Below are 15398 nucleotides of genomic sequence, written 5' to 3' on the forward strand. Positions count from 1 at the left end.
CATTTTTTTTTTTTTTTTATCGTTACGGCCGTAGCCTGCTAGACAGCAGTGTTCTGAACAGTAAATCATAACATTGAATATCTCTGCAAGTGACCATGTGAGGATAACATCGGCACACCACACGGTGCAACAGTGTATGTAGTGCATATTAAGACAAGTCGTACAAAAAAAGTCGGTCGTTAAGTGCTGTTGGCAGTAACTCAAATAATGTTGTTAAGTCGGGGACTACCTGATAATTTGTTACGGCAGTCCTAGGAAACCAATACACCTGCCTATAATTTATCTCCCTTTGCTCTGCTCCTAAATGCCTGCTCATTTACTTTCTAAAAATCTTTGAAGTATTCATTGTCTTGTCAATTCTTTTATAATCACTTTGTATCTTTTAGATTCTTTCCTTCTGCCTGTATAAATTCCTGTCTCTCATTTTATTCAAATTCTCCCATGATATAATGCTTCTCTCTCACATACAAATACGTAAATAATCAGGCTGGCTCTGGAGGCTTCTAGTATTAAGTATGATATTTATATTGATGTTAATAAACCACATTGAGAAGACTTAATAATACTCTTGTTCATTTATCTTAAGATGATTTCTCCATCAAAATAGGCTTACAAAGGGGAGCAGAAATAATACGCTGAAACATGATTAATTTTAATATTTTTATAGGAATAGAAAAGAATAAAATCACCAGCAAGAAAAAAAAAATTACCAAAAGTAATGTTTTATAGATTTTTAGTTTCAAAGCACAATACATTTTTCATAGAAACAAATATATCACCATTATAGGTACCAAAATATGGTAACATTAATACACAAGGCCATTTACCATTAAGAAAATGAGTGGCGATGGTTCATCTTTGTTAAACTTTCTGCTATTATACTTCCTGGCCTGCAGGAGTATTTGCCAGGATACAAAAGAAAATGTGTGTCCTCAATTTTAATACACAGGAAGCTCTGGCTGCCCATAATTATCCTTATACTTTTTATATGAGCACTAGGAATATTTTTAATACCACTACTCTGAGTTTATTCCATTTACTATTAAGGCCATTCCCAAGGAATCAGGCATTTTAACTGATTAATTTGATAAAGCCAAACCCACTGTCATTGAGTCGATTCTGATTCATAACAACCCTGCAGGACAGAGTTGAACTGCCCCATAGGGCTTCCAAGGCTATAAATCTTTACGGAAGTAGACTGTCACATCTCTCTTCCGCAGAGGCTGGTAGGTTCGAACCACCGACTTTTCTGTTAGCAGCCAAGCACTTAACTACTGTACCACCAGAGCTCCTGTTCATTTGTATAGTAATGGATTATTTTATACAAAAAAAGTGCAGTAACAGGACTGAATATTCTTTATGCCTAAACTTAACAGAAGAGAAAAACTGTACAAGAATTAACTGGAAAATAAATGGGATTATTTAGAATACACAACGCATTGGACTGAAAAAAATGTGATAATATAGTTTCTTTCCATTTTTGGAGATCATTACTTTTTTAATGCACCAGATGATATTCTGAGGTCCATTCACATTCAACATTTAAGTTCATTTCATTAGTGGCATATACAAAGCACCATGTAACATATGAAATGTAGAACCATCATGCCTATGTATTTAACTGTAGAAATAAGTGCTAAGAAAATATAGCAAAATTTAACACAGGATTTCTAAAACCATTCTGTATTCATTGTTTTTCCAAAGCTAATGTCCCATGTTTTATTTTACAGACCGTCTATCAAGGTTTATACGCATTTGGTACTTTCTTGGGCTGAAAGAGTTGGTATCTTCTGTACAGTAATGTTACAGTTTTATACAAACTTCAGAAATATGGCATTTGGAATTGCTTTTACTATCCTCTTCCGAGTGTTCCACTTCACACAACAGCAAATACTCTGAATGCCTTTCCTCCTGGAGGGTTCTGCAAACTGCAAAAAAAAAAAAAATATATATATATATATACACACACACATATGAAAAGCATATTGATGTCATCTCTACATACGATTCTTCAAATGAATCATGCCTTCTTAGGAACGTCAAGAAAGCGGCTCCGTCAATCCAGATGGCCGGCTTTCTTAGGATACTATAATTTATATCTACTGGAAAGGTTGAGTGAGGATGGAGTAATTCTCTAAATCTTGAGTGTATGCTGTGCTGCCAGGAGCCGATTATCCAATTGTTATGGTAAGCACAGTGTTTCCCTTGCTTACCAGATCATCTGTCGTGAACAACTTTACATGGGTTTCACATCCTTGATGTGGTGAAACCCATGTGAAATTGTTCACTAGAGATTAGTAAGTAAGCACAAGTAAGCCCATGCTTACCTTGCTTACTGGGTTATCAGCCCCTGTCAGGAGTTTTAAATTTGAAAAGAGGCTTTGATTCTGTAGGAAAGTGCTGTGGTGTTGGGAGAGAGACAGATGCCAGCCATACCTAGTAGTAGAATCTTTGATGTAGTAAAAAAAAGATGTGAAATTGTTCACTGCAGATGATCTGGTAAGCAAGGTAAGCACCGCGCTTACCTACTGGGTAATCCACTCCTGTGTACTGCAAGGAAACTTTGGTAGCATAGTGGTTAAGAGCTACGGCTGCTAACCAAAAGGTTGGCAGTTCCAATCCACCACGTGCTCCTTGGAAACTCTGTGGGGCAGTTCTGCTCTGTCCTGTAAGGTCTCTATGAGTTGGAATCGACTCGACAGCAACAGGTTTTTTTTAAATGGGTGTGCTTCAAGTTTACTGAAGAAATTTAAGATACATAAGTCAAAAGTTGTAATAGTCTACATAGAACTTCAGAGATTCCAGATCATATTTTTATATATTACCTCCTTTGATCTTAATAAGGCAAAGATAGGCAGCTATATTTCCATTTTACTGAGGGAATACCGAGACAAGTCTGAAACTGATTTACCCAGCTCATTGTTAATTGCAAGTTAAACAGATGGCTTACACACACAGACACACACACACACACCCCTAATTTTGGAGATACCTTTAAAACAGAAGTTAAAAGCAATGCGGAATCAAAAATTTTACTCCTTTACTATATTGTTTATATTTTATTAGAGAACACCACTTACGGTTTGTTTTATTTAAATTTCTAAAAGTTAAAGCAGATTGATAATATCATTATTTATTACTAATTTTGAACAAATGTGAATTTTTGAAGTGCTTTACATCTTTGCATAAGATTTCACTTTCTTAATATTACTAACAACTTTTAGAGATAAGAGGGAGAAAACAATTAAGAGAGAAAGAGGGAGAGAAAATGCAGTTTCTTTTAAATACTTATTCATGTACAAGAAGAGAGAATTTTAGAGTAAAAAAAGGGTGAGTATATCACAAGTAAAAGTAGCCTTGGTGGTGCAATGGTTAAGCACTCTGCTCCTAACCAAAAGGTTGGCGGTTTGAACTCGCCAGTGGCTCCAGGGGAGAAAACAACTGGCAATCTGTTCCTATAAAGATTACAGCCTAGAAAACCCTAGGGGGCAGTTCTACTCTGTCCTATAGAGTCGCTATGAGTCAGAATCGACCTGACAGCACCTAACAACAACATATCACAAGTGCACACACACAAAACACATACACACATAACAGGTTTTTTCAACAGCAGCTAGATGGCCAACCTAATGTCATTTTTACTTCTAGGACACAAATTGACTGAGTGCCCTAGGAAATGAATGTACCTGGTAATGTTTCTTCTTTGTCCACAGTGATATACTGGAAAAATGCCTATCTCTGAGCCCACTGATCTAGTGCTGAGCCAGAGCTCTGAGGTTTATAAGTTATAGGACCCTGGGCACATCATTTAACCCCTGTGAGACTGAGTTAACACACCTATAAATTAGAGTTTATATTACTGACTTTATAGGGCTTTTGGTGGAGCTGAGTTCACCTACATGAAGTACTCAGCAGCTACTGGACCATTTATAGTAGATGCTCAAAATTAAAGTTATAATTATCCTCAGTTTTCTTAAACATACCACTTGATAGTTTTAAAGTAAATTTAAGAAATGTGAAAGGTAAATGGAACCGTATTCCTCAATTTAGCTTATAAAATTGTATACTTGGCTTTATCATTCAAGAATTCACTTTATATACCATACTTGCTTAAGGAGATTATGAGACATGTTGTAGAGAGGACTGCTTCTCAACAATGGCCTTTTGACATAGTCTCAACTGAAAAGAGATGACTTTTATGAAAATAGAACCCAGAAGGTTATACAGAAGGAAATCTAGATAACTTGCATAGCATCTTCTCTGGTGGCCTCCACAGAAGCTTTACCTGTGAGAACCCTCCATGGGCAATTCTGAAGACCTCAGTAAATGTCTACAATTATGGAATTTTTTCTGTATCTATTAAAAAAAAACACTTGTTGCCACTGAGTTGATTCCGACTGATAACAACCCTACAGGACAGACAGAACTGCCCCATTGAGTTTCCAAGGAGTGCCCCGTAGATTCGAACTGCCGACTTTTTATGGGAATTAATATTATTTGCACAAGAAACACTGATTTGAAGAAAACACGATAGGAGCGTTTTTCTCCTAATGCGTATTAAATGCTTGACAAAGTAAGTCACATGAATCCTCATAACTACTAAAATATATAGACTAATGCATTAAATGGAGCCCTGGTGGCAACATGATCTGAAAGAGTTTATTTTACACTAGTCCTCCAACTTCCAATTAAAAAGAGTTTGCTTGTAAGGAAAATCAGCTCATTGTTTCTGTCAAATACTTTTTCGGATACAGGATTAGAGAAATAGTCAGTGCCATGCTCATCTAGAGAGAATTAAATATATCAACTAATCTAGAAAATCCAAAAGAGGGTGAAAGAAATGTCCCTATTACAAAATCAAGTAACAAAACAGTGTTCTGACTCATAACCCTATTTTCATTTTGATTTTTTTAAGCCTGCAGGAGACAAGCACCTCGGGGACTGCAGCTTCTCCCAACCCCGGAAGACCAACTTTTACACAAGTCCACAAAGAAATACTCTGGTTCAGCCATTTGACTTCAAACCCATGCTAAATTGGGTCCTTTTGAATGTAATAACAGGTGATACATATGAACAATATTTTTATGTAGTGCTTTATTTTATTTTGTTTTTTACCTTTCTGAGAAGATTCCGTTCTGAAAAGAAGCCGTATAAGTCTTTCTTTTGTCCACAGGCATAACATCAACATAACCACCGTGATTTCGAACTACCCCAGCATGGATTGCTGCTCTACAGATACTGGACAGCTGAGGGGGGAAAGAAAAACCGCCATTATTAGGAAATTCCTGCAGACCTTGTCCAGCCCACTGTTCTACAGGACTAAAAGCACTGACATCTGTCTCCATGCGGGTAGCCAGTGAGCAGCCACAGGATAATATTTTGTGCGCAAAAGAATGTTCTAAAAGTCACAAAACCTGAGTAAGTCTAAAGGCAGATATTAAGATTAGCTGCCAAACCCTGCTACCGTTTAATCTAGCAAACACTTGTCCTGCCCAAACAGCTGGCATTTTAGATTGTGGAAGCAATAAAAAACAAATCAGTTCCTTTTATCTCTGCAAGGGTCCATTTACCATTCTTAAATTTTAGATTGTTTGTCCACACCAGAGTCACTGTGACCAAACGTCCACATGTTGGATGGTTTTTTACGTTCAGCTTCAGCTTATAGACAACTTAAACATAGCTCCCTATAGCTTTAGAAACCCTTTTCTCAAATACAAGTATATATTAAATGGGGAATTTCTTCTTTTTAAGTAATATGATACATATAGAAAGATTTTGCCTCAAAGAACCCCAAATTAAAAAAAAAAAAAAGCAATCGTAAGTTCAACCTAGATCTCCCATGCCTATCACCCTAGTCAAATGGTCTGACATGGACTGCTGAGAGAGTTCTATGATTATATTGTACCAGTTACATAATCTGAAGGAGCCCCGGTAGCGCAGTGCTTAAAATGCTCAGCTGCAAACCAAAAAGTGGGCAGTTTGAACCCACCAGCTGCTCCATGAGACAGAGATGTGGCAGTCCGCTCCTGTAAAGATGGCAGCCATGGAAACCCCGTAAGGCACTTCTACCCCGTACTATAGGGTCACTATGAGTCAGAATCGACTCATTGGAAAAGTGTTAAATGGGATTTCTATGGAGAAGGAATTTATTGTTTCAGGTCCAATACTCTCAAATTTTTTAAAGTTCTAATTTCTAGAAGTTGAATGATTTATTTTGGCTCATTACAGTCTTCTCTAGATTTTAACATTTGCTTTTACAAACTGTTCTAATGAAATATATCATTATTTGAGTCCAGTCTGAGGTAAGCCCTACAAAATGAAACACTTGAACTGTTTTAGTTCTAAAGCAATCCATATCCGTATCTCCACAGGTCTTTTGTCATCACATTGGTGTGTTCTTTTCTCATCTCTATGTGTACATGGGTGACTTAACATGATCTAAGTTCACAGAAGCATGTGCCTCTTACATGGCCTACTTTATCATGGTGCTCTGAGAGGCATCAGGCGGCACTCATATTTGCATATGGATAATTATGTTTCAGTATTATTAATGATTAATGAGGCTATGTGCATCAACAGAGCATCTGGTTTCTTGATCTGCATATAAACGTACATATAAACATTTAAATGTGCATGTATATATTCATGAACATTGAGAGTTGTATAAATAGGCCACTTACATCAGAATAAATTCGATTTCCAATTACACGAGCATGATGTGGATTTGCTTGCATACAGTTACGAGGACAATACACTCTGAAAAAAATATATATATATATATACACATAAAGCAAACTGGTTACTTTAGTTTTTCTTATTAGCAAAAGCATAGACATACACATACAAAAGTGATCTCAAGATTCCGCACCCGACTTTTTCTTCTTCCCTGAAATAAGCCAATTGTACAAGTCAGGCAGTTGCTTCTGTTTATCTACTTCCAGATTTTGGCACAAATGTGATTCCTAGTTATTTATTTATTTATTTTTAATTTAGCCAGGAAACCTCCAAATTTTGGGAATCAAAGCAGAAAGAAATATCAGGAAGTAACTCTAAGTACCCGGGAATTTGGTATCCAAAAAGTCTGTAGAATTTAATAAACAGGTAACTTGGAAAATCTGAATCGTTGTCTATTTCACACATCTCATAGCTTCTCTTTTCTAAATTCACATTTTTAGTGATTGCATCCAACTGCATGGTTTTTATTATTATGTATAAACTCTTGATTCCCAAATTTACATCTCTAATTGAGATCTCTTAATTCCAAACTTGTAACTTGCCTATCCCATTGCTTATTGACCATCTCCACTTACATCCAATAGGCATTTCAAGCTTAGCATGTAAGAAACCAAAGTCCCAACCTACTCCCCAAACCAAACAAAAACCAAACCCATTGCCATCGGCTCAATTCTGACTCATAGCTACCCTAAAGGGTAGGGTAGAACTGCCCATAATTTCCAAGGAGTAACTGGTGGATTTGAACCACCAACCTTTTGGTTAGCAACCAAGCTCTTAACCACTGCACCACTAGGGCCCCAATCTACTCCCACAACTCCAAAATCTGCTTTTTCTTTCCACTTCAATAAATGGCAGGTGCTCAGGTCAAAAGTCTAGTCTATCTTTGATCCCTCTCTCTTTATCTGCTGCCTTCTGTTCAACCCATCAGCAATATCATTGGCTGGGTGTTTCAAGCAGTTTGTGATCAGCGGCTAATCTAAAGGTTGGTAGTTCAAATCCACCTAGAGAAAGGCGACCCAATGTGTGCAAAACACAACTGCTTCGTATGGTTTTCAAGGCTGTGACCTTTCAGGAGCAGACCTGCAGGCCTTACTTAAGAGGTGCCTCTGGGTGAGTCTGAACCACCAACCTTTTGGTTAGTAGCCCAGTGCTTAACTGTTTACAGCACCCAGTGACTCCTCGCATAAAGATCACAGCCAAGAAAATCCTACGCAGCAGTTCTCTTCTGTAGCACATGGGGCCACCATGAGTCAGAATCAGCTCCACTGCAATAGATTTTTTATATATTAAAATGTATCCAAAATCAGACCATTTCTAAGCACTTGAATCACTGCAACTATAGACTTCATCTTCTGCTAAGTGAAGTCTATCATCTCTCTGCTTCAGATTTTGCCCCCTTCAATCTATTTTCCATACACATATATTGAAACATATAAATCTAATAACGTCATTACTCTGCTCCAAATACTCCAGCAAGTCTTCATCTCATTCTTAAAATATGGCAAAACCATTACAATGGTCAAGGCGCCTTACATATTCTGACCTCCCATTACCTCTCTGGCTACATATCCTACTCCTCCTCTTCCACTTCTCACCCTGCTCCAGTCACATGGGCTTAATGGCTATTCATCAAACCTACCAAACAGGTTCCTGCCTCAGGGCATTTGCACTGATCTTCCTCTCAGCATGGAATACTCTTTCTCCAAATATCTTATTGCTTCAAAGATATCAGATTGGCTTAGCTCATTTAAGTGGAGTTCCAAAAGGCCTTTATATTTAAATGTAGGATCAAATTATCAATGTCATCAATCACATGATACTAAAAAATCTATTCCCAGAGTTAAGAAACTGTCAAATATCACTCGTAATAAATGACCAACTCTTCTGAATTCACACACCACACACACACACACACATACACACAAGAACAGAAATTAAAACCAAAACTGGAAAAAAAAAAGTAACCCATTTGACTTAGTATACTGAAGTCTCAATATAATGTATATGTGAAAATCACTGCTTAATTAAAACATCAAGAATTTTCCTAAAAACATTTTAAAATATTTGAATTGAAACTACCTTTGCCAATTGAAGTGGTTCTTCTTAATAGTTTTAAAGAAGTGGTTATGTTTTTATATTGTCTTCTTAGGTGCCCTTGAGTCGGTTCCAACTCATAGCTACCCTATGTACAACAGAATGAAACACTGCCCAGTCCTGAGATATCCTCACAATTATTGTTATGCTTGAGCCCATTGTTGCAGCCACTGTATCAGGTCATCCCATCAAGGGTCTTCCTTTCTCTCACCGACCCTCTACTTTACCAAGCATGATGTCCTACTCCAGGGACTGGTCCTTCCTGATAACATGTCCAAAGTACGTGAGATGAAGTCTCACCATCCTTGCTTCTAATGAGCATTCTAGCTGTACTTCTAAGACAGATTTGTTCATTCTTCTGGCAGTCTATGGTATATTCAATATTATTCCCCAACACCACAATACGAAGGTGTCAATTCTTCTTCGGTCTTCCTTACTCACCGCCCAGCTTTCATATGCATACAATGTGATTGAAAATACCATGGCTTGGGTCAGGCACACCTTAGTCTTCAAGGTGACATCTTTGTTTTTCAACACTTTAAAGAGGTCCTTTGCAGCAGATTTGCCCAATGCAATCCGTCTTCTGATTTCTTGACTGCTGCTTCCATGGGTGTTGACTGTGGATCCAAGTAAAATGAAATCCTTGACAACTTCAATCTTTTCTCTGTTTATCATGCTGTTTACATTGTTATAGGCCAAATAAATTTATTTCCAAAATTTGTATAACATTGTACAATCTAAATTGGATATGTGACATATGACATCTAAACCAGAACCATGTAAACATGAGTTAAAAAAAAAAAATCCAAATTTTAGTAACTTTAAATTAAAGGGTTGATTTATATAAAAGATGTTGTCTGGGGATTCTGTAGGAAGGATGGTACGTATCTCCCATTAACTGTACAACAATCTCATTGTACTTGGAACTGCTGAGGATTCACTGCCCACTCTAACCAGCTGCTCTACCTGTAGGATCATGCTGTGTGAACTCTACCTTGACCATATTTAGCATTTGGTTTGCTGAAGGCCAAGGAGCTCAGTAGCTCCAAGTTGAGTGTGTCTCTACTTAGATGAGTTCAGGTAAAAGAACTACTGGGGGAGGGTTTTGCTTATTTGCTTTTCAATCACTGGTTTTAACACCTTGTTACATATACTACTGAGAATGTAGATCTTGATTTAAACATTTCCTTATCTACAATTTGCTTGTGAGCTTTGAAGGAAAGCTGATGACACGTTTTAGCAACACCTACCTTTTCATCTTGAATACTCAACAGATTTTAAGGACCTAATTGTTTATCAATTGATGTAAAGAAGCACAGGACTGTCAAACACACACACACACACACACATGCACGCACTTGCATGTAATTTCTACAAAGTTATGGTACTAAATAATAGTTAAAGATACTTTATTTTGGGTTCTTCTGCCAGATAAGGAATCTTGCAAGGAGATAACTGTGTAGGTAAATTGGCAAAAATCATTCTAGGATTAAATTTAAAATTGCAAAAAAGCTGATGCAAGATTTCAGAAATAAGTAGAAGTCAAAAAAAAACTTACTGTTGGTATAAGGTTTTCACTTAAAAAGAAATCTCTTAACTCTTTATGTTATTGCTTTGGATTAAATTATAAGTGAATATAAGCCTTTAGGAAAAGCAAAAACCAAACCACACCCTTTGCCATCGAGTCGATTCCAACTCACAATGACTGTACAGGACAGAGTACTGCCCCACAGAGTTTCCAAGGAGCACTTGGTGGATTTTAACTGCCAACCTTTTGGTTACCAGCAGTGGCACTTAACCACTACACAACCTGGGTATCCTTTAGGAAAAGGTAAAGGGATTAATAAGGATTAAAAAAAATAAACACCACTATTATAGGAGGCTTTAAGTTTGGATGGACATGTTTCAAAACACTATTCGTTCAAGAAATTTAACACACCTCAAGATAAAATTGATTTTACCTAGACAGTATTTCAGGATTTGAACAATATTTATAACCGGGGAGAATGTCAAGGCACTATTCAATTGACACTTTGAGCCCTACCCACAAAGAGGAGCTCCACCCATACGAATGCAGTCAGTTGTACACAGTGGCACAGAACAGTTCTTTCCTTTTGGTGTTACATTTTTTCCAAGCAATTCGAAAGGTGCCTAATTAGGAAGGCAGGTGAACAAAATACTCATAAAAACATGCCATCCCAGTTTTACCTAAAATCCGAATGCATATATAACTGGTGATTGTGACTAAATTGGTAATTATACCTTACTGTCCCTAAAACATTAGTACTGAAACTCCAAAAGCTTAGCTACTTTCGCTAAAACTCAATAAATGATCATTTTTAGGGTTAAATCCATGGTTGATCCAATTCTAAAATTGAATCAAGCTACCGACATGAAATAAATCTCTCAACAATTAATAATTATAAAGGATTCAGCTGCCTTACGCCCTATACTTAAAGTTTCTTTTACCTGCTAACGTACCACTGGCATATTTTAAAAATAGTGCTTAAAATCATTCTAATTAAAATGACTTTATAACACTTCTGAAAGTTTTCATTTTAGTTTGGTCAAGAAAAATTGAGCATTTTTCCTTATTTTACAGTAGGTTTATTCTATTACAATTTTTAAAGGAGAGTGTACAATTAAAAAAAAGAAAAGAAAGAAGATAGGTTTTGACTTACCAATTACAATGAGATAGAACTAATTTAGAAACTGGATTAAAATGTTAAAAAATATGGGGTATATCATTTTAGATTCCTTTGTGATAAGAGCTCTTTGTAGCATATGTGAACACAGAGATCATGTAGGTTATATGCAGAAAGTGCTGTTCTATTTGGGGAAAACACACGAGGGGTGCCTGGAGCACATGCAATTTTTGATACCCCACTGCTTCCTCCTGCTTAGCAGTTCAAGATCATACACCATTTAGATCCTAAAGACACTAGGATGTCAGACAAACATAGTCATCACAGGGCCAAAGGGGCATATATCTTCCCTGATAAAAAATGACAAAATTTCTAAAATGTTACCTTGGGCAATGTGAAGCAGGTTTATGAAATGGACACAGCTGTTCCACAGTTGTTTCACAAGTGATGGACTGAACTACAAGAATTAAAATACAAAACAATAAGCAAATCCTTTGGAAGCAATAACATTCAACATAATAGTAAAAAAATCAGATAAAAAGTTAAAATGCTAACCTGTTACTTTAGAGACTGTGAAGGAATTAGCAGATTGATATTTGCTGAAGATAAAAAAAAAAATCAATCATTTTCTTACATGTATCATTATCATAATTCCTGGTGGTTTTCAGGTTTAGGAACATTGTATTTCTTCTTAACCATATTTAATAAAATATCTAGATATATGGCAGCCTGAAAATATATACTCTATTTTATGCCAACTACATATTACCTGGAAACCCTCGTGGCGTAGTGGTTAAGAGCTACGCCTGCTAACCAAAAGATCGGCAGTTCAAATCCACCTGGCGCTCCCTGTAAACCCAATGGGGCAGTTCTACTCTGTCCAATAGGGTTGCTATGAGTTGAAATCAACTCGATGGCAATGGGTTTTTTTTCTTTTAACATATTACCTTAAAGTATGAACCAAATCAATACCATTCTTGACATTAAAGGATGTTATCTTTTTATTATAACCGCATAAAGCAAACAATATACACTTAAATCTACATAATTGTTTTCTGTTACAACTAAAACTCTCAATATACTACTTCACTGTTGCCACAAAGCCAGACCATACAATAACAAATGCAAGGTAGTGCTTTAGAAAGACTACTAGATAATAAGTACCTTAAGGAAGTGTGTTTTATTCTTTTTTTGTATGTATGGCACCAGAAACTAGTATGTCTACAATGAATGAACGAATTCTCCTGTCAGTACATGCATTATTGAAAAACAGGAATTTAAGTTAAGTACACCACTACATATCAAAACTTTAATTGGTCAGGTTTTCAGAAAAACCTGTATTACAAAAGGTGAGGTTTATTTATAATGCTATACTTTAACATAGTACACTCTCTGCATACATTAGGTCAGGACTGAAGGTGTTGGAAAATGTTCACAATCCTTCATTTCTGTCAGCTTCAAATTCAATGTTTAATCATTACCATTTATAATGTACACAAAATAAAAATATTTTTGAAACACAACTATGCGAACTATTTAAACGTAGCCTTCAAGTTTCAAGAGAATTTCTATAATCAAAAATTTAGTTTCAAGGGAATACAATAATAGGATAAATGTTCTTTAATGCAACACCCAGTGCTTAGCTTACTGAAGGTAATAACTAATATTTATTATTTATTGAAGGTAATTAATAGAATATTTACTGAATAAATGTGTTAATAAATGACTCCATATACCTAGGTTATTCCACCAATAGGCATGAGTTTTAACAAATTATTATTATTTTTTTATCATTAGAGATTCCAACTTAACCCTAGTATGGAGTTTCATGTGGAAATATAGTGAAAAAGAAAAGATTATGTCATAAGTCCTAAGAAAAGACATTACATATAAAGACCAATAATGTTTACTTTTTGAATAGGAGAAAGGGACACAACAAAGATATTCCAAAAGCTCACATTTTTCTACTTTCTACAGAGTAAAAAATGAAAATACATGGTGTTTTAGAATACGATAGTGTTCTTAATAAAAGAAACATTTCAAAAGTTAATCAGTGCATGCTTAATGGAGAAAGACTGAGAGCTTTCCCCTTGAAATTAGGAATGAGACAAGGGTGCCTACTCTCACTTCTATTCAGTATTGTATCAGAAGTACTAGCCAGAGCAATAAGACAAGAAAAAGCAATAAAAGGTATCCAGATTGGAAAAGAGGTAAAATCATCTCTATTCTTGGATGATATGATCCTGTATATAGAAAATCCCAAAGAGTCCACAAGAAAACTTCTAGAACTAATAGACGAGTTTAGCAAAGTTGCAGGGTACAAGGTCAACAAGCAAAAATCAGTTGGATTTCTATACACCGGCAATGAGAAATCCGAAAGGGAATTTATGGAAATAATGCCATTTACTACATCATCTAAAAGAATAAAATACCAAGGAATACATCTAACCAGAGATGTGAAGGACTTATACAATGAAAATACAAAACAATGTTGAAGGAGACTTAAAGGAATGGAAAGATGCTCTGTGTTCTTGGGTTGGAAGACTTAATATTATTAAGATATCAATATTGTCCAGTCTACAGATTCAACACAATTCCAACCAATCCGCAACTTTATGTGGAATGATCAGAAGCCCTGAGTAGTCAAAGCAATGTTGAAAGAGTAGAACAAAGTTGGAGTATTCACACTTCCTGATTTTAAAACACATTATACAGCTAGAGTAATAAAAACAGCCTGATACTGGTATAACAATAGATACATAAATCAATGGAAGAAAATTGAGAGTCCAGAAATAAACCCACACCATCTATGTTCAACTGATTTTTGACAAAATGCTAAGTCCATTCGTTGGGAAAGGAAGAGTTTCTTCAGTAAATGGTATTGGGAAACCTGGATTTCCACATACAGAAGAATGAAACAGGATCACACCATACACAAAAACAAATTCAAAATGAATTAAGGATCTAAATGTGAAAACTAAAACCATGAGATTTTTAGAAGAAAACTCAGAGACAACGCTGTCCAGCCTAGCTTTTAACAATGGATTACCTAATATAACAACGGCACATTGAGTGGCGATGACCACAGAAGAGATGAAGGCAGTGAAGAGCGAGGCACAGTCAGCGCCTCTGCCCCTGGAGGGAGCGGACATTAGCCCCAAGCAAGATGAAGCCATGCTTAAGGTCATCAAATGAGAGGGCATAGGCACAGAGATGCCCATGATTGAGGACTGGGTCTTTGTCCACTACTCTGGGTGGCTGTAAGATGGCACCAAGTTTGTCTCCAGCCTGGACAGTCAGGACAAATTCTCCTTTGACCTAGGAAATGAGGGTTCATCAAGGCTTGGGACACTGCCATTGCAACCATGAAGGTGGGTGAAGTGTGCCACATCACCTGTAAACCAGAATATGCTTATAGTTTGTCAGGCAGTTCTCTGAAGATTTCCCCTGCCCACAAAGCCACACTTGTTTTGAGGTAGAGCTGTCTGAATTCAAGGGAGAGGACATAACAGAAGACGAAGATGGTGGCATCATCCACAAAATATGAACTCAGGGTGAAGGCTATGCCAGTCATAATGGAGGAGCTATTGTGGAGTTTGCACTGGAAGGGTACTGCAGGGGCTGGATGTCTAACTACCAGGACCCCACGTACCAGAGAACGAAACACTACCCAGTCCTGCACCACCCTTACAATCGTCGTTATGCTTGAGCCTATTGTTGCAGCCACTGTGTCAATTCACCTCGTTGACAGTCTTACTCTTTTCTGCTGACCCTGTATTTTACCAAGCATGATGTCCTTCTCCAGGGAATGATCCCTCCTGACAACACGTCCAAAGAATGTAAGATGCAGTCTCACCATCCTTGCTTCTAAGGAGCATACTGGTTGTACTTCTTCCAAGACAGATTTGTTTGTTCTTTTGGTAG

The 15398-nt window shown here is 36.7% G+C and overlaps 1 protein-coding gene across 2 annotated transcripts in view; it reads right to left on the minus strand.

The window, feature by feature from the left end:
* Positions 1-692: 692 nt before the first annotated feature.
* CRISPLD1 (cysteine rich secretory protein LCCL domain containing 1) overlaps positions 693-15398 on the minus strand; it is a 54511-nt gene continuing 39805 nt past the window's right edge. For both annotated transcript variants that reach the window (XM_049854276.1, XM_049854277.1), the window contains 5 exons: positions 12030-12073; positions 11859-11931; positions 6681-6756; positions 5116-5246; positions 693-1928 (listed from right to left, as the gene is read on the minus strand). In XM_049854276.1, coding sequence (XP_049710233.1) covers positions 1877-1928; positions 5116-5246; positions 6681-6756; positions 11859-11931; positions 12030-12073 — 376 coding nt within the window. In that variant the 3' untranslated portion in view covers positions 693-1876. The remainder of the gene's footprint in view (positions 1929-5115; positions 5247-6680; positions 6757-11858; positions 11932-12029; positions 12074-15398) is intronic.

Source organism: Elephas maximus, chromosome 15 (assembly GCF_024166365.1).
Source record: "Elephas maximus indicus isolate mEleMax1 chromosome 15, mEleMax1 primary haplotype, whole genome shotgun sequence".
NCBI lineage: Eukaryota > Metazoa > Chordata > Mammalia > Proboscidea > Elephantidae > Elephas > Elephas maximus.